The following is a 20,356-nucleotide window of genomic DNA, read 5'->3' as shown; positions in this document are numbered from 1 at the left end:
AGCATCGTCACACCAGTATTGTCAGTACTTTGATTTTTTAATCAATCGTTTACCATACAGCACAGTTTTGAGGTTCAAATTATGACAATTGCAGATAACGATTTACAAATGTAAAATTGCTTCAATCTTTTCCGTGTATATGCCAGTAAATTGTCTTATGAGCTTTTATAATTTTGAGATATGGAATGTTTATTTTCGTTCGCAATCGTATTTTTGAAAGTTCCTATCAAATAATGACGTATGATAAGGTTCGTGAACAGCCTTTCTCATGTGTATGTTTATTTATATTACGGCAATCCTGACTAAGAATGATCATATCCTGAATGTTGTGATGTTGTCGACATTTCTTAAATTAAATAAAATCATCTGGTCAAATCGAAACAAATATGCTACTTTAATGCAATTGTAGAACTGTAATGTTGCATTGGGAAAATACCGCAAGTAAGTGCGTGTGTCCGTTCTTTGTTGCAAATCAGACCACTAATGAAATGTAGCACAAAGCAACAAACAGACCACTTTATTTAACGGCGTGTTATGATTTTAAACGTTAACAGCTTATAGTCAGTTAAGTCAAACAGCATAATTCAGTCAGCACATTTGCGATCAACGTTGTGAATATTATAAGATCTTTCAGATCATTGTGGCATGTAGATCATAGACATTGACCATATGAGTCGTGTTCTGAGATAACTGGGCTTCATGCATGTGCGTAAAGTGTCATCCCAGATTAGCATGTGCAGTCCGCACAGGCTAATCAGGGACGACACTTTCCGCGTTTATGGTATTTTTAGTTTCAAGGAAGTCCCTCCTTACCGAAAATCAAGTTAAGCCGGAAATATTCGTCCCTGATTAGCCTGTGCGGGCTGCACAGGCTAATCTGGGATGACAATTTACGCACATGCATTAAGCCCAGTTTTCTCAGAGCAAGGCTTAATTTATGCATCATCATATCCTGAACGAATGACACGTGTATTCACATAATTAGTATGGTATCACTGTTTGAAAATTTAACTGTAACACATAGAAATAAAATCGTAAATTTATTACATAAACTGTCATACAAAAATGGACAAGTGATTTGTATAATGTTGCGTAATATATGTATTCAGTCTGTAAAATGCGATAGAGAAACCTAAGAGTATATGGATCTGTCACCTTTTTTGTATATGGACCGTTCGGGGTAACACACCACTAAATTTGCACTGTGTGGAAGCGTTTTATTGTACAACGTAGTACTTTTCTGTTACTGTTAGTAAATTACAATGACGTCTGCTGCCAGATTCGCATAATTAACTTACGACGAATTAAAATAAAACAAACACATTGTGCAACTAAGTACGCAGGTTCGATTTTGAGGACATATTTAAAAGAACTATATATATTTATTTATTTATTTATTTATTTATTTATTTATTTATTTATTTATTTATTTATTTATTTATTTATTTATTTATTTATTTATTTATTTATTTAGTGATATATATATATATATATATATATATATATATATATATATATATATTTATTTATTTATTTATTTATGTTATAGGGTTTTAAAAATGGACAAACGCAATTTCGTAATTTCGTAGTGAATGTGCTGAAAAGAAATGATGATTAATCATGAGAATTGATAAAAAGAAATAAATGCATCAAATGCAGTTCCTTATTATGTAAAAAGGGAACACAACTTGTATATAAGTAATAAACAATCAAAAGTTATTGTGTATAGCATCGTTGGAATTTAATTATGCTCCTTAAACAAACATTTTCATATGAGACAAATCATAAAATATCAAACTCATAAAGTCACTTTCTACATTTTGTCATTCAGCAGAAGACCCTGTGATGTATATATATCGGTAGTTGTTTATTAAAGCAAAGCGATTCCTCGGGCGATGAGCTTTTCAATATAAGCCGCGAAATCACCAATTTTCATCGGTCATTAGTGAATTGTTACATTACTAATGCATCAAAATATTTATCAATAAAATGTTAACCGGCCTATTTAAGCCTATTTTTCCCCTCCAGGGAGTCAATCACTAAGTACATCGGTCGACTATAAAATGTCGCATCTTTATCTGGGATCATTTAGCTCTCAGCTGACCGAGTCGCTAAGTTTAAAATGTGCCCTGAAGTACCAAACGTACATCATCACCTGAGATGATTTCTCTGCACCGTTCTGTTGACGGGGTGGGGAGTATAAAAAAAAATATGTTTTGACTTAGCACCCCTATAAGAAACACTTAAGTGAAATATACAGTGGCGTTATTGTATGTTCGGCATTGACTAGAAGCTCGCCGCATGAATATTTAAATATTTCGTTAAACTGAATACCGGTTTATAAGTTACCGTTTTGGAATCGAGTAAGATAGCTTATGGAATATCCGACTCATTAGTGGTTATTCAGAACTTCTTGAATGCTGCTGTTTATTTTTTGTCATTTAATTTCAACGGGTTGCAAATTTAAGTGATCTAAATCCGCGACGTTAATTATTATCATAAAAATGTATTTGACCCCAAAATCGTTTGTAAATATGCGAATACTTATGTGACGTCAGTGCTTTTTACTGTGGTTTGTACATACAATTAAGAGATATGTCTGAAAAGTAACTCGTTTCACAGTCTTCTAGAAAATGATATGTTGACATTTTTTGAGAATTTTTTTTTAAATATTTATGTTAATGTATGGTTATATTCATTATAGTTTATTGGTGAAAAAAATGCTCCCAAAACCCATTTAATATTAAGAAAGACCACAGTTAACTCGGTAAAACAACTGCGCCGAAAACACGAATATATTAAAAGTTGTCATTAAGTTTTTTAAGGATTTTGATCACGTACGATATGTAAATTTGTTTATGTTAGCATTGTGCGTACAAGTAAAGCATAAAAATTGTGTATAGTTTAGATTTATAATTGAACTCTGCCTACCTAATGACCTACATCCAAAACAGCCTGGCTACGCCACCTAGCTACGCCGCCGAAAATATGGGGTTAAACGGGGTGTAAAGCGACTATCCGACAACAATAAAAATCATGTGGTGAGGTTGACAAAATATAATACCATACACAATTTCATTACGGGCTTTCTGCCTCAATTTGAACGGATCATATTTTAAGGTAAGTCTGTTCTCTCGTTTTACTATGATGTACTTATAGTTTAATATTGTCCAAAGGTGTTTCCTACAACTAGGACTTAAAGTCTGCAGATTAAATTATCATTCTCAGCAATAAAGACGGCAATTCTCCATGGTAATCTATACTGCACAATAACAGTATTAAAGGTAGAAAAATCTGTATAAGTATAATAATTTAATATATAATTATTTGTCTACGCTAAGTTCGTGCTCAAAATGATATATAATCTTTGCGAATCAAATGTCATAGTGAATGACGGCTAATGGTGCTGCTGATAGGGTAAAATATAACAAGAATGTCGTAATGCATGTTGTATACTTTCAACCAATATCATTCGGTTGCAAGTTTGGTGTACCATATTGTATCGAGTGCAACGGGATCGCACATATATGACCAAGGCCCCCGAAGCCATGCTAGTTGGGGTACTGGGTATAGCGCGGGATACAGGAGACGTCACGTTTCAGAGATGACCCGTGGTTTTTAGATAACCTGACGTAAGACGCACAGTACTCCGCACTTCCATTTAACGTCTCTATCGCAAGGGTTGAAGTTGAGCGGGGTAATCGAACCTGCGACCCTGATTTTTTTTCACCAGTGTTATTACTAGACGGATGATCAGCTCGTTCAAAGGCAAATGCATTCATAATATTTGTAAAAATGAATGGGCCGTTATTTCCCGCATCTCAACCGTAGGCCTTCTTTCTAACGGGGAATAGGAAATGTAATTTAACCGATTATTTAAATAATTAAAGAATTTACACATGCACGTTAAAGTAAAGCCTTCATGCTTAATATTTTATCTCCAAACTTTTTGTATAAATCTTATTCTAGTATAATGACTTATTATTTATTACGAATAATTACAATCCAATGATGTTTTATAAATATTTTAAGTACACGAACAAATCGACTACATAGAATATTATCCATATAGGACGGGCTAAAAATTAACCCACTTGCAAAAAGCAATCAAAAATTACATATGAGCCTGGCTCTGTGAAAAGGGGATTTAATGCATGTGCTTAAAGTGTCCAGTCAGCACAGGCTAATCAGGGACGACACTTGCCGCTTTTTTTCTTGACGAAAATCCAATACGTGGAATTTTTGTCCCTGGTTAGCCTGCGCGGACTGCAAAGGTTAAGATAAGACAACACTTTACGCACATGCATTAAACCCCATTTTCACAAAGCGAGGCTGATATGCGAGTGACGTTATTAGCCGCAATATTTTTAAGAGTAAAACATGTTTATGATTTTAATTGTATTTTAATAAAAACTTGTGCAAGTTTTCCGAAATTCTCTTTGATTTTGCCCGACTTTCAGAGAATAATTTGTACCTGTCGCAGTAACTCAACATTTTTGGTGGTTTAAATGAATATCACACGTTCCCGATGCGCGCACATCGCTTAACTGATTTGCGCGTTTAAACAATTAACTTTATACATAGGCATTTTCTTCCAAAAGATTGCGAACTTTTGTTGTGCTGGTGAAATAAACACATTTATCGTCTCAATTAGCCAGATTATCCTCTGAATCAAAGTACTGACAGTACTTGTGTGACGATGCTTTTGAAGAGGATTGATATAAAAGCATATGTTTAAGTTTATCTACATCCCCACATTTGTGTATGTGGGTACGAACATTTTGGGTAGGAAAAAAAATGGGTACGAAAATTTTGGGTACAAAAATTATGCCAGAAAAAAAAGGGGTACGAAAAAAGATTTGGTTAGGAAAAAAATTTGGGTAGGAAAAAAAATGGGTACGAAAAAAATTTAGGGTATGAGCAAAAATGGGGGTACGGGGAAGTAGTACATTTAAGCCGTACCCGAGCCGACAATGACCAAAATAAAAGTCATGCCGTACCTGTACACGGTATCTGTCAAAATTAAGAGAGAGATATTATGCTACACATGCTCCACCGATATTTGCAAATTATGTATGTATTATTTTTCTCTTAACACACTGTCTTTATTCTGGAGCTCCATATTTTCGTCACTTTCCGAAACCATCCGAGTGTTTGGGATGTGTATTTTACGACAATGCTCGTTTCATACGAGAAAGGCCCACAATTTGGCGTAAGCTCCGTGTTTTATGCATGTCGAATCTGCTGTATCTTTTACGGAAAACGAAAAATTATTACCTTTTGAAGAAAAAGGAAGCTTTTTATATATTATTTTTAAAACTCAAAGTTGACGACTTTCTCCGTAAATATTACGATTAACGTATATATGTGTCTTGTTCTGTGAAAATTGGACATTAATGCATGTGCGTAAAGTGTCTTTACACTTTCCGCTGTAATGGTATTTTTTTGTTTAAAGTCAGTCCCTTTTACCGAAAATCTAGTTTAAGTGGAAAGTGTCGTCCCTGATTAGCCTGTGCGGACTGCACAGGCTAATCTGGGACAACACTTTACGTACATGCATTATGCCCAGTTTTCTCAGAACACGACTCATATGCTTGCCTTGAAGACCCCGTCACTCATCGACAGCAATTGGGTAACTAGGAAATGTAACACCGGGGTAAACATATTTTTGGCAAAGCCAGATTGATAGGCAATAAACACCTAAATGTTCAAAGATGACCTCACATCTATATCAATAGACATGTGTAACGTATATCGTTCGATGAGTATGACTTTATTTGCAAAACAATTTTATTATTTTATAGAGTAAGTAACTTTAAGCTCCATCAGTCAATTTCAGTCAATATTTCTTTATATCTTTTTCAACCGATTCTCGGTAACTAACGAGGTTCATCTCGGCATTCGGTCATAATCTGTAATAATTACAAGCATATAACATAAAAGTTGCTGTGAAAGGTCTATGCAGACATTAAGTTTTAATGATAAAAAGTGTGGATATATAACATATAAGTTGTTCTTTTTGTTGTTGTTGTTGTTGTTGTTGTTGCTTATTTCATGACTATCGTCATGTATTCACGAAAGCTTTAATATCTCGTAAACGATCTTTCTATTAGACTTAAATAATGAATTTGTTTTGTGCTCTGTATGACTCATGTAGAGATCACTGTTCACATACATGTTTAAAAAAATCAGTTTGCTAGTTTGATGTAACACTCACTAGTTTTGTATTTGACATATGGACCGTTCTCTGTGAAAAGGTTGAATGCGTGTGCGTAAACTGTTGTAACATGCTAATCAGGGACGGCACTTTCCGCTATAATGACATTTTTAGTTTTTAAAAAATAGTCTCTTCCTAGCAAACATCCAGTTTTAGCAGAAATTATCGTCCCTGATAAGCCTGTGCGGACTGCACAGGCTTATCAGGCACGACACTTTACAAACATGCATTAAACCCTCTTTTCACAGAGCGCGCCTCATATGTAATACAAAAAAATCAGGATTATCAGGACTGGATACTGTTGTCCATTGATTAATTGTTCAGTCAACTTCTATAGAAATTGTATCGTCATAATTGTTGCTCTTTTTTGTACTTTTTTTTAAATTTCTGTGTTCGAAATTAAGCGTGGGGTGTAGTTTTAGGCATTAAGGGATTTCAAACAATACTTAGTATTAATCGTATTTTTGAATGTTTCAATCACATGTAAGTTGTTTTCTAGTTTAGAAAAATAAACGTGAGCTTAACACGCCAACTCGAAATAGACATCAAATAAGATTGATGACAAAGGACATGTCATTAAGATCGTAATCTGATTTCCTACCACAAACGTTAAAAGCACGCTTTGGGCAATCACGACGATCATTTTTATTTATTTGTTTGTTTATCATTTTTATTTTGTTGGTTTTGCGATAAATATAGTGGCCATTAGTTCGACGGATTTATTATAAATTTTACACATAATGTAATATATAATTGTAATATGTGTGATTTCACCTATTTTTATTTATTATTTATGCGTAATCTGTAAACACGCATTTTTTTCAATCGACAAGTTGCATTAATTTGATCCTATTTTAGTGGAAAGAAACAAAAACTTTTTATTTTAAAATTTCTTTGAAATAAATAAAGCTTGTTTTAGGACATAACATTTTTAAATCCTTTCAATGTAATGGTGTTTGCAAAATATTTATATGACTAAAACTCGTATAAGACTCACTTCGGCTGATCAGAAATATCCGGCTAGACACGATGAAGGTACATAAAGTTTGACATGACAAGAACCCGTTTTAATTTGCAGAGGATATTTTTTACGGCCATAAAGGTTATTTTGAGTAGTTTAACAAACGTTAACATCATACTAAAATATATAATTAATAATATAAATATATATTTATAATTCTAATGTATACTGATTTAAAAAAATCTGAAACAGTTGGTTTCAACGTACATTATGTTCTGCATGGTAATTTTTTTTATGCTCTCCAGTGGTTTATTTAAAACAGTGAAAATTAACAGTGAAAATTGACGTTTATTGTCATTGTTTTACCGCAACTGTTTTTAGATACGTTTGGTTTCCCTACTTTGACCCCCAATTTTATCAAGGGCGACTTCTCTGTAATGAATGTAATGAATGTACAATTTACACATACACAATGACATGCATGTAATCAGTCATAAATGACTAATTAGAGACTGTACATTTAAAAAAAAACTTTACATTTAACATAACTACAACATTTATAAAAACCAAGTTTTCATTTTAATTAAAAACATTTTTACCATTAAAACATACTCAAAGTTATTCTAAGACGCTGTATATTCATATATAAAGTAAGAGTATGGTTATGTCCTAGAGTATTAAAATTGTTTGCGTTCATATAAAATCTTACATCAGGATTGGCAGCAACATTTGCGTTATTATCATTTTTAAAAGTCGCAAGTAATTTTTCATCATCTGACAAATTTTCATAACTGGCACTTGGCATATTATTTATTACAGAAATAAGTTCTGTTCTACGTTCATTGTACAATGGGCAATGATATAGTGCGTGCTTTTCATCTTCTACAGCATTCTGGCAATAAAGACAACATCTATTGTTTAGTGCTAAACTCCCATATCTTCTCGTCTCAAATCGTAATGGTGCAACACCGCATCTAAATTTTGTAAAAGCTGAACGGTAATTAAAAGGTGTATTGATTTTCAAATATTTCTCTGTACAAAAATCAGATTAAAAAATTATGTAAGTTCTCAGCTTGTTTCCACTTTTCCTCTGATAGAGGTGTTTCTATTTAACAATGCTTTCAATTTCATTTTTTCAACATCAAACAATTTATCTTCAATGTAGTTAATTACAGGTTTAGAGTTGCCACTAGCGAGATTCAACAATTCAATACAATTATTATTTTGAAGACACTTTTTCAATCTAAAATAACTATTTCTAACAATAGCATTTTGTACCACAAAAATACCACTTTATTCTTTCTTGTAGTTGGCATGTTCATCGCTCTAAAGTATTGTCTGAAAACTGCACCCCAGAGCCTAACATTAAGCGGTTTCCAACCCATCTCCCCAATCAAAGCTGCATTTGTAGTATATTTCCCTACCCCAAGAAAGTACCGTATGGCACGGTTGTGGACTGCATTTAAACACGAAAAAGACCTGTCCCCCACAAGGGAGCGCTGTAGCTAATGATTGGCCATACCATACTATCATACAGCTTTGTGAAAGTTTAATGGAATATTCATGTAATAACATTTCAGGGCGTTCAACATGGAATTAAATTGTCCAGAACCAGAATAGCAAAAATAGAAAAATAATCATTTGTAAGCATTAATTAAAAATAATCGATTTTAATTCACTCGTGATCATAGTAAAAAATATATGTTCACTCGTTATTTTTTTTATTATTTTCTATCATCACTCGTTAATTAAATTCGATATGCAACCGAATCCAACAAATATCCTCTATGTATTAAAAAATTGTGTCGAATTTGATACTTAATCAAAACATTACAAGTCCAAGCCTTAGTTCTTCTAACATTTTAATCAATGTAAAAAGGATGTCATTTGGTTTCATTAAAAATGTCGTTATATTTACTCATCTTTTTATTAAACAAGTGCATTCAAAAATACTTTATAAATTGGCATCTATTTGTTTTTCAATGTTAAATGTTTTATTTCCAAATTCAAAACCAGCATGAGTTATTATTGCTCGATTGGTCATTGTTGGCTCAGGTACTACTTACATGTACCCCGGGTACTCTTAAGTATACTTTCATGTATCCCGGGTACGGTAAATATACTTAAATGTACCCTGTCGATATAGACTGTACCATAGTTGTATTCCCGCCAATATTCCGATGTCTTAAAACGCATTACCCATTACCGTAAAACGACATTATTTATTTTGAACAAACTTCTCTTTAAACAAACACAGCGTCAACGTGCTTATGAGTTTCGATCATATAGAGGCCATTAAAAAAAAAATTCACATAAATGTGAAAATAATTAATTATAAAAAATAGCCGACAACGACCGATTTAGCGTTAAAATTCCCGAGTACGTTTTAGTATATTTACCGTACCCGGGGTACATGCAAGTATACTTAAGAGTACCCGGAGTACATAATGTAGTACCCTTGCCGACAATGACCAATCGAGCGTTATTATTGATAGATAATAAATTACCTGTTTGTAACTCATGTTATAGCGTTTTGAATTAGCTGCATACTAAGGCGTATTATACTTGTTTTTCCTAAATGCAATTAATAGTGTATGATATATAGGATATTTGTTCATGTCAGTGTAAGAGCGTTTGTTATTTCACTCGTGATCATAGAAAATATATGTTCACGAGTGGCGCAGCCACGAGTGAAAATATTATTTTTCTATGATCACGAGTGAAATAGCCAACGATCTTACACTGACATTAACAAATTTTCTGTTTCTTTTATGCCCATTTTTTTCAAGAAAATAATTAGCAGCTGTTTCCCTTTCGCTGAAAATGTACCCTTTTTCTGAGTTTCTCCTGTGGCGTGCCTCTATGCATTTCAAAACACAAAATGACGACATTATACTACCGAAATTCTCCAGTTAAACTCTTTTACAGTGTAAACAAACGGTGAAAAAGCATAAAATAAAAAGAAAATTTGATGGACTCGGTGGAATGTCGATTTTAATTCACTCGTGATCATAGAAAATATACATAAAATTATTTATGATAATGTAAAAATAGAAAAAGTAGTTCCGAAAATGTGTTCTTTTCACCGATGAAAAGAACAATTTGTTTCTTTCACTGTAGTAGAGGCTGTGGAAGGGTATACCCGGGCAAAATTGGAACAGATTTGAAACTTATATTTTCTGAAATGTTTAAGCTTGTAGATTCTGAAATCACAAAGTTTTCGAAAATTCCCATCCGGGAAACCTCAGAATCCAAGATGGTGTCCAAGATGGCGACTATTTTGATACTATTTTGATACTATGAGCACTGAATAGAATATTTCTTTAAAAGTATAACTCTTTTTGTGCCTAAATCTTTTGAAATAAGGATATAATAGCACACTTTTACGAATCACTTGTTTTCATACTAAAATAACCAAAATGGCGTCCATTTACCTAAAAACGTTTTTTTCTAAATTATTTAAACAATTTACAGTATTTTATTGTGGTAATTGTTGCCTACATTCACGTAATATCACAACAATAACATGTTTGCACTTATTGTTAATTTTATCAACTTGAAAATCCAATATGTCGTCCAAAATAGCGTCCAGCATGTCTACAATGTGCCTTCAAATGATCTTTTCTTATATTATATAATAATTTTTACTCCATTTTGAAGTGGAAATTATCATTACAATATACATAATGTCAAAATTAAAGTTTTAACTTTAGTATTTTTGACAGGTATGTACAACGTTTCAGGTATGTTATCATAGATAGGTGGGGTACCGTTATTCTTTACGACATACAATTAAACAATCTTTTATTGCTTGAAATTAATCGTTATATATATATTTCAAGTACATTTTAATTGAAAATACACTTAATAATACTTGCATCATAAAGAGTCAAGATAAAACAACATTAGTCTATCAGAGATCATTACCCTTTAAAACATGTCATAGAATAAAGTATACTTTCTAAGCACATACTCCTTTAGAGTTTCAAAAGCAATAATGTTCAATTTCACCATTTGAATTAGTCTATACATATTTGAAAAAAAAAAGAAAATTTGGTATTACATACTTATTAAAGTAATTCATTCTAAATGAAGATGGTTACAAAACGTCCAAACCCTAGAACCCTTATCGTATTTGAAATTGTGGCATAAAGTCATGAATCCAAGTTTCAGTTCCAACACATGAACCAATTAACCTTTTTTTGAAATAACGACTCTGTCTGAATCCAACTATAATGTCCTTATATAGACACCGTTTAGTCCACTGATATCTCAGATTGGTTTGCACATGATCCATCACAATGTTTACAGACAATACTGCATTTGAGTCAAAGTTTTCTGCAGGTACATATTGGATTGGCAGTCCAGGTTCATCATTTGTTGGCTCAAGGCAATTGGTTGAAACTTTTAATAGTTTAGGGTTCTGTAGCTCTTATAAGGAGGTTCTAAAATTTGAATTAAGTGCAGTTGTCGTGCAAGGAACAACTATAAGAGCACAAAATAATGAATTAATCCAATACATAGCTGACAATGTAGACCATAATGTTTGTACGCTGGATGGGTCAAACACTTTCCATAGAATGGGAATAATTGCAACCATACCACCAAAAGTTAAAACAAGTCCAATGATTCCGCCCATCAAGGTAACACGTGAAGATGTTATTGACGTTGAAAAATAATAACTCATTTCTACAAACAAAAAACCAACAATATGGAAGAGAATATATTCAGAGAGCCTGCAGATTTGAATGACGATGAGACACCTGATGCAGAGTTTGAATTTCTCTTAAAAATCACTCGGCCACTGAAACTGCAGTTCCCAGGATGGTCTGGAATAATGCAAATAGTACAGAATGGAACACACCCACGAGGGTTATCTATCATGTTTATGCCTATGATTGATGAGTGCAAGTGACATGTCTTGTATCTACTCAACGTTGAACTTTGTAGCACTGCAATCAAAATTATTGGATACAACACTAGTCCTTACTTTTGACCAACCTTTGTACTGGAATGATCTTAGCATAGTTACAAATGAGCAGCTGAAAGTAAAATTAAATCTGTTGTGTTAAGGTTAGGTAGGTGTCACACTGAGGTGAGCTTCCAAGGCTGCATCGGGAGAGAATATTAAACTCAGTTCTGAAAGAACTTTGAGAGACTATATATGCAGAGAATACAGTAGGTCATATGCTTAGTTGAAAAGCTGTAAATAAGGCAGTAAGAGGCCATTTCCTTGTAGACGATGCACTGCAATATGTATTGTTTGCAAACATGAAAGTACCACAGACTGATCCCTAAGACTTAAACAATAACCCTTCGATTGAGACTGATCCCGATAATGAGAATGAGGGGAAAGTAACATTTGAAGATGACATTTACAAAGTGAAGTTATTATGCAAACAGTTCTGAATGGAAAACAAATTCCGAACGCACTTAGTAATAACAGTACAATACAAGACTTTATATGGAAAGTTTGGTTGCAGTATATGGAGAATGTAGATATACTGAAATTGTTTCTTAAGGCAGAACAAATGGTAAACTGGAGTCTACACCTAAAAGCTATCCAGAAAATGTTTGTCTTTTCCGCGTCGGCTGGTTGCAATCTATATTTAAAGTCAGCATATGTATATCTTCAGCAGATGTTAGCTTTACCAGAAAACAACCCCAAAGCCCATGAAGCATTTTGTGATGGATATCATGTGGTTCGAAGATGTAATCGCTATTGGAGAGGTCTTTCAACAGATCTAGTGATTGAACAGGTTTTAACGCGAAGCATTAAATCAGTGAGGGGTCTGACGCGAGGACGCGGTATGACGGAAGCTTAGAGAGCACATTGGTTACTATCTGTTCCTGCAACGGCTGAAATAAATCGTGCAATGCAAGACTTTACAGATCAGAAAGTGGAGACAAGTGAAAGAAGCGAGAATCGAACGAGACAAAAAAGACTGAAACACGCTTGAAGAATTTCTAAATGAAAGGAATCCCTTTTTAGAAGAATCTCATTTGAGAAACATTAAAACAGGTGTTATAGCAGAAAGAATGTAAATGCAGATATAGCGAAAAAAGTGGGACAAAATATATTAAAAGCCATGAAGGATCAGAAAACATCAGACTTCAGTTTTAAGAGAAAAAATAAAGTTATAACAAAGGGTACAAAAACAGTGTAAACGTTAATGGTGAAGAGTTAAACGTTGATCCACAACTTTTTATTCCAAAGGCTTATAACTTTAGCTGAAAGCTCTCAAGATGATGTAGAAGATATGTTTAAATACGACCTTTCTGGGAATCCATCATCTTTATTCGAATCATCGGGCTTATTACAGAGCATAGAAACAATTACTGGCAAATACTATATGGGAACAAGGGGTATTTGGTGTAGATGAAATTTCAGATGACGATTTACAATACGTGTTGGATGGTGGCTCATTAATACAAAAGATTCCATGAACCTGTGGAGCGACATTTAACACAATTTGTTTGCACTATACAGACTATGTATTAAGGCATTATGGTAGGTCATGTTTTGTATTTGATGGATATGGTGGCAGTGCATCAACAAAAGATGTGACACACGAGAGGAGAACTAAAGGTATTATAGGAGCAGAAATAAAATTTGATGAAAAATCTCTCTTGAAGACTAAGAAAATGTCTGCTTTGTCAAATGTTGAAAACGAACAGAGACTCATTAATCTACTATGTAAACACATGGAGGAGAAAGAAATACAGTATGCCTTAAATGTGCCAACAGTTGTAATAGGTGAGGAAACAGATTTGTTGATTTTATCATACTGACCAAAATGTAAATAACATGTATTTCACATCAGACCGGAAGAATTGCTTGGAAAAAAAATATATGGGATATAAACAGGACCCAAAATTAAAAAGCCATAGACTCTTGCCATTTGTTCATGCTTTCAGTGAATATATCACATGTGTCAAAATAAAGGAGAAATACTTTATTCTATGTGTAGTCATTTAATACTAGTTTATATTCTGATAAAAGGATTCCGATGACATTTTCTGTTGAAAACCGGTGCCCTTAAACATGACCCGTTTTCATAAAGTTCCAATCGGCTGCTGTCTTTAATAACCAGAGATTGATCCATCAGAAAATAAACAAGTTTTAATTGTTCTCTACTACAGTATTAATATGATATGTTCATTAGAATGCACACCATACTCTTTAAAACGCAACTTCTTTGTGTTAAAACAGGCAATTGCCTTCCAAAATTGATATTTCGACCTTCAATTTGATTTTTACTTTGACCTTGAGTATGACAATTAAAAATGATAAAATATGTGTTGATCTAATGTTAATTAGTTACAGTACTATTTATGTTTCCATTCTCAATCATAGTTTTCGAGATGTCAAATTTACGATTTTCCTCTATTTCTACATAGTTGATGGCGGCCATCTTTGAAGCCATTCTGGCTGTTACCTTGGTAACCAGATATTGTTTTACTTCCAGCAGAAAAACAAGTTTTACTTTTACTCTACTACCGTAAAGATAATTATATCATACTGCACCGTTTACTCATGCAAATGTAACTTCTTTGTGGTAAAATGGGTAATTTTCTTCAAAATTTGACCTTTTACCTTTAATATGACCTTGACCTTGACCTCAAGTATGTTAAAGACAGGTGATAAAATTTGCTAATCTAATGCTAATAAGTTACAATAGTATTTATAATACTATTACTAATCATACTTTTCAAAAAGTGATATTTCTGATTTTACCCCTGAAATTAACTTACGACGGCCATCTTGGACGCCATCTTGGATTCTGAGGGCTCCCGGATGGGAATTTCGGGAACTTTGTGAATTCAGAATCTACAAGCTATAACCTTTCAGAAAATCTAAGTTTCAAATCTGTTCTAATTTTGTCCGGGTTAAGACTGATTTTGGGTTCTACAGCCTCTACTACTGCTGTTATTTTACTGTCGAAATGTCATATTTTATCATTAGGTATAAAAGAAACATTAATCATTGATTTCACAGTTGTTTTTAAATTAATCTCTTTTTGTTGGGTGAGTGAGTGAGTGAGTGAGTGAGTGAGTGAGTGAGTGAGTGAGTGAGTGAGTGAGTGAGTGAGTGAGTGAGTCAGTCAGTCAGTGAGTCAGTCAGTGAGTCAGTCAGTCAGTCAGTCAGTCAGTCAGTCAGTCAGTCAGTCAGTCAGTCAGTCAGTCAGTCAGTCAGTCAGTCAGTCAGTCAGTCAGTCAGTCAGTCAGTCAGTCAGTCAGTCAGTGAGTGAGTGAGTGAGTGAGTGAGTGAGTGAGTGAGTGAGTGAGTGAGTGAGTGAGTGAGTGAGTGAGTGAGTGAGTGAGTGAGTGAGTGAGTGAGTGAGTGAGTGAGTGAGTCAGTCAGTCAGTCAGTCAGTCAGTCAGTCAGTCAGTCAGTCAGTCAGTCAGTCAGTCAGTCAGTCAGTCAGTCAGTCAGTCAGTCAGTCAGTCAGTCAGTCAGTCAGTCAGTCAGTCAGTCAGTCAGTCAGTCAGTCAGTCAGTCAGTCAGTCAGTCAGTCAGTCAGTCAGTCAGTCAGTCAGTCAGTCAGTCAGTCAGTCAGTCAGTCAGTCAGTCAGTCAGTCAGTCAGTCAGTCAGTCAGTCAGTCAGTCAGTCAGTCAGTCAGTCAGTCAGTCAGTCAGTCAGTCAGTCAGTCAGTCAGTCAGTCAGTCAGTCAGTCAGTCAGTCAGTCAGTCAGTCAGTCAGTCAGTCAGTCAGTCAGTCAGTCAGTCAGTCAGTCAGTCAGTCAGTCAGTCAGTCAGTCAGTCAGTCAGTCAGTCAGTCAGTCAGTCAGTCAGTCAGTCAGTCAGTCAGTCAGTCAGTCAGTCAGTCAGTCAGTCAGTCAGTCAGTCAGTCAGTCAGTCAGTCAGTCAGTCAGTCAGTCAGTCAGTCAGTCAGTCAGTCAGTCAGTCAGTCAGTCAGTCAGTCAGTCAGTCAGTCAGTCAGTCAGTCAGTCAGTCAGTCAGTCAGTCAGTCAGTCAGTCAGTCAGTCAGTCAGTCAGTCAGTCAGTCAGTCAGTCAGTCAGTCAGTCAGTCAGTCAGTCAGTCAGTCAGTCAGTCAGTCAGTCAGTCAGTCAGTCAGTCAGTCAGTCAGTCAGTCAGTCAGTCAGTCAGTCAGTCAGTCAGTCAGTCAGTCAGTCAGTCAGTCAGTCAGTCAGTCAGTCAGTCAGTCAGTCAGTCAGTCAGTCAGTCAGTCAGTCAGTCAGTCAGTCAGTCAGTCAGTCAGTCAGTCAGTCAGTCAGTCAGTCAGTCAGTCAGTCAGTCAGTCAGTCAGTCAGTCAGTCAGTCAGTCAGTCAGTCAGTCAGTCAGTCAGTCAGTCAGTCAGTCAGTCAGTCAGTCAGTCAGTCAGTCAGTCAGTCAGTCAGTCAGTCAGTCAGTCAGTCGTTTATTATAGTGACATGTGTAACTAAACCCGATGGGCCTATACGTCCCCAAAAAGAATATTTCAAATTATATACAATAGCACCACATACACTGACATGTGTGAATAATATATGACGAATATGAATATGTATGTATTGTATACTATGAGATAGGAATTTCGACAAAACCGTTCATTTTTGGGGAGCATACAGAAGTTTTAAACTGGGGACTGGCGTCGAAAGATAATCTGTCAACAACGAGTTACCTGTATTTTTGATATAGGTCAAGTGCAAGCACGTCTCCTGCACTTCTGCATGATTATATGTTGCTAATCCTCGCAATAAAAATGCATTTGACATGTCATGTTGTTTTGTTTGTGTAAGATAATCAGTTTATGAAATATCAACAGCTGTAGCCAGCTGTTAACTCCCTAGGCTGGAAAACAAATACCACAAAAGCACAACAATTTATTATATTCGATCGAAAAGCTTAGAAGATGTAAAATATAGTGTTGCCCTAAAAACAAAATGTGAACAATAAGGTCCTGATATGTGTTGTTTTTGTTAGGAAACATGCCTATCAAAGCAACGTTTGACCGTTAATAAGGTAGCAATTGCTAGCATATATACAACATGTCATGTTCAGTTATATGGCGTAAAAGTATTACAATTGTATATGCATTTATACACTGTTTGAAAGCCATTATGTCCGAGATTGTTGTGGTTCATGCCAGCAACCCCGTAGTGATATGAACTTGGTAACAGGCTCTCTCTCTCCATGTCATCTTTGTAATCTGAATGACAGTCCGCACAGGCTTATCAGGGACGACACTATCCGCTTAATCAAGATCTTCGTGTAGAAGAGACTTCCTTTTAACGAAAAATACCATAAAAGCGGAAAGTGTCGTCCCTGATTAGCCTGTGCGGTCTGCACAGGCTAATCTTGGATGACACTTTACGCACATACATTTTGCCCAGTTTTCTCAGAACACGACACATATCTGTGCTTATTCGGCAATCAAACACATATGGAGTTCGATAATCCAATGGAATTGTTTTTTATTGCAATTATTGTACGTTAACAATATTGTTTGTTTGTTACCACAATCTTTCGTGTCGACCCTAAACATAATTATGGTATTCCTGAAAAATGATATAATTAAAATTATGATATTCGCTGAAAAAAAGTGTAAAATATCTTAACGAGCATCTATGCCTTTGATCAACCTTCGTAAATTCCGGAATTATTCTTCTATAATAACAGTCAAATCAGACCTACCGGTACATACTATAATTTTGCGGTGACATAAAGAGAAACAAGCGACATATTTTTTAGACCAACCATAAACGCAGACCGGAATGTTTGCAGCTATGCCTTACATCATAAATGCCTGTGTGGCTTGAACACTGCTTACTACAACGGCACCGTCGACACAGTCGAATATGTGGTCGGTTTCAAGACGGTCGTTTACGTTGACCATTTATTGGAAAAATGTCATCAGAAACTATGCCACTTCATTTAAATGTGCATGTTTGTGTGGTTGCTGATCAAGAAGACTTTATGCATGTTATGTTTAATTAGTCCTCTCAGCGCCTTATACTTTGGTAGAGAATTGCCTTTGCCGGTAAATAAGTCCTCGATTGCTTCAAAAACCGTCAAACTATTGTTTTATTGCTGAGTTTTTTCCAGAAATTTTTAACAACTTTGTGAACTTTTCGCCTAAAATATGTGATAATAAAATCCATGTTGCTGTTTTTTAAGCGCACTTCTATCATTATACACATATTGCATTACTTTTGTAAAAGGAATCCGGTATGTCGGTTAAATATTTAAAAGTGAATGCACTCAACAGGATGTTTTATTATCTGGTTTGATTGGATAGTGTTCAACATATTGGCTTAAACTTAGGCAAATTTTATTCTAACGGGATTTTAAGAGCCAATTGGACTAAATCTCGATATCAGCAATGAAGGCCATGCTTTTAGACGCTAACAGATTTTGTTAGATGCGTTTAACGCACTCACACTTAACTTTCTATTGAATTTAATCTTGTTAGTTCAAACTTGCGTTGTTATAAACACTATACTTTTTGTTCCGTGAGTTGGGAACGATGTTACGCATCTCCAGTGCCTTAAGAGCTTTGATTTTTATTTCAGCAAGGACAAGCTGTGAACACACTTAAAGATCAGACCTGCAGCATGGGGTCTGGAAGTAAGATCAACAACACTGGAGGCATAGCGGTGAGTAGTTATAGTAAGAATAGAACTAACCGAAGTAGTAGCAATCTACGACGACGATGATGATGATGATGATGATGATGATGATGATGATGATGATGATGATGATGATGATGATGATGATGATGATGATGATGATGATGATGAAGATGATGAAGATGATGATGATGATGATGATGATGATGATGATGATGATGATGATGATGATGATGATGATGATGATGATGATGATGATGATATTGATGATGATGATGATGATGATGATGATGATGATGATCATCATCATCATCATCATGGTCATCATGATCATGATCATTGTCATGATCATAATGATGATCATGCTGATGATGATGATCATGATAATGATGATTATGATGGTGATTATAATGATGATTATGATGTAGATGATCATGCTCATGATCACAATCATGATCATTATCATGATCATATTGATGATGATGTGCATTGCAAAAGTGACAATTCATTTGAACTCCATGTACCTCATTTTCTATGCTTTGAAGGCATTGGTGCAAGACGCAGCCAAAATTGCACGGCAGCGGCAGGTAAGCTTGTTTGATGAGTCGGAAGAGTCCCTTGACAGAGAGATAACAAGGGAAGAGCAGCGAGGAGTTCCAAAAACAAAGCTTGGGAAGTAAGTTATACGGACAGGTTGTTTATGCTATGGATGCTGTGCATTCAATTAATATTGTTTAAAACAATGACAATGTTGCAAAACATGTAATCCAATGCCAATCATATTTAACGCCATAAATACGTTTAAATTTACTTATTACAATTGGCAGAAAAAGTACACATTCAAAGCATGATTATTCATGTACACCTGTCAGTGAATTATTCGTGTGACTTTTCTTACATAATTTCAACATAACATTTAACTACTATTATATTAATATTCACAAAAAAATACCAACTACCCCTTACATTTAAACTTTGGAAGTTCTATAACGTATGATGTCGAGATAAAAGCCTTTCTGGTTTATTAATAACATTAAATAACGACCAAGAAACGTTGTTTTTATGGTAGTCTTACAAAACAACACATACAATTCAATTCACTTTCATTTGATTTACCAGTGAATACAAAATATATTCATTAATCTATTTTCGAAGGGATCATATGACGGCGTTTTTGACGTCTGGAAGTAATTATTTAAGTAAAGTTCAGACTATCTTTTATACATTCTTTTGATAAAATAAAATGATACAATAGTCGTGAAATTATTCAGTTCTCTGATTACTCGTGCATTTGTATCTTCAATCACCCAACCACCAAAACCCTGTATTTTACCGTGACTTGTTTACGACTTGTTTACGAATTTTAGAGTGAGACGAAAAGGTGAACATTTGTTGCACTCAAAGTACGTTTTAATACTGGTCATTAGCCTCAACCTCATCGATATTCTCCTCGTGCTCGGGGAACTCATGCTCGACATCCATTACGTCACAGGTGAGATTGCGTACACGTCTACATTCAATACGTCACAAACTGCCAGATGACTCGATCAGTAAAACAAACTTAAGTTGCGTTTTAAACAATAGTTGAGCCAAAATTGACAT

At 34.8% G+C, this 20,356-nt stretch overlaps 1 protein-coding gene across 1 annotated transcript in view; it reads left to right on the top strand.

The window, feature by feature from the left end:
- Positions 1 to 20,356, top strand: part of LOC127870921 (uncharacterized) — a 56,465-nt gene that overhangs the window by 19,804 nt on the left and 16,305 nt on the right. The window contains exons 3-5 of the mRNA XM_052413500.1: positions 18,698 to 18,781; positions 19,300 to 19,430; positions 20,122 to 20,246. Coding sequence (XP_052269460.1) covers positions 18,740 to 18,781; positions 19,300 to 19,430; positions 20,122 to 20,246 — 298 coding nt within the window. The 5' untranslated portion in view covers positions 18,698 to 18,739. The remainder of the gene's footprint in view (positions 1 to 18,697; positions 18,782 to 19,299; positions 19,431 to 20,121; positions 20,247 to 20,356) is intronic.

This window comes from Dreissena polymorpha, chromosome 1 (assembly GCF_020536995.1).
Source record: "Dreissena polymorpha isolate Duluth1 chromosome 1, UMN_Dpol_1.0, whole genome shotgun sequence".
Lineage (NCBI taxonomy): Eukaryota > Metazoa > Mollusca > Bivalvia > Myida > Dreissenidae > Dreissena > Dreissena polymorpha.
Note: the sequence above shows the minus strand (reverse complement) of the source record. Positions and strands in the feature narration are given on the sequence as shown.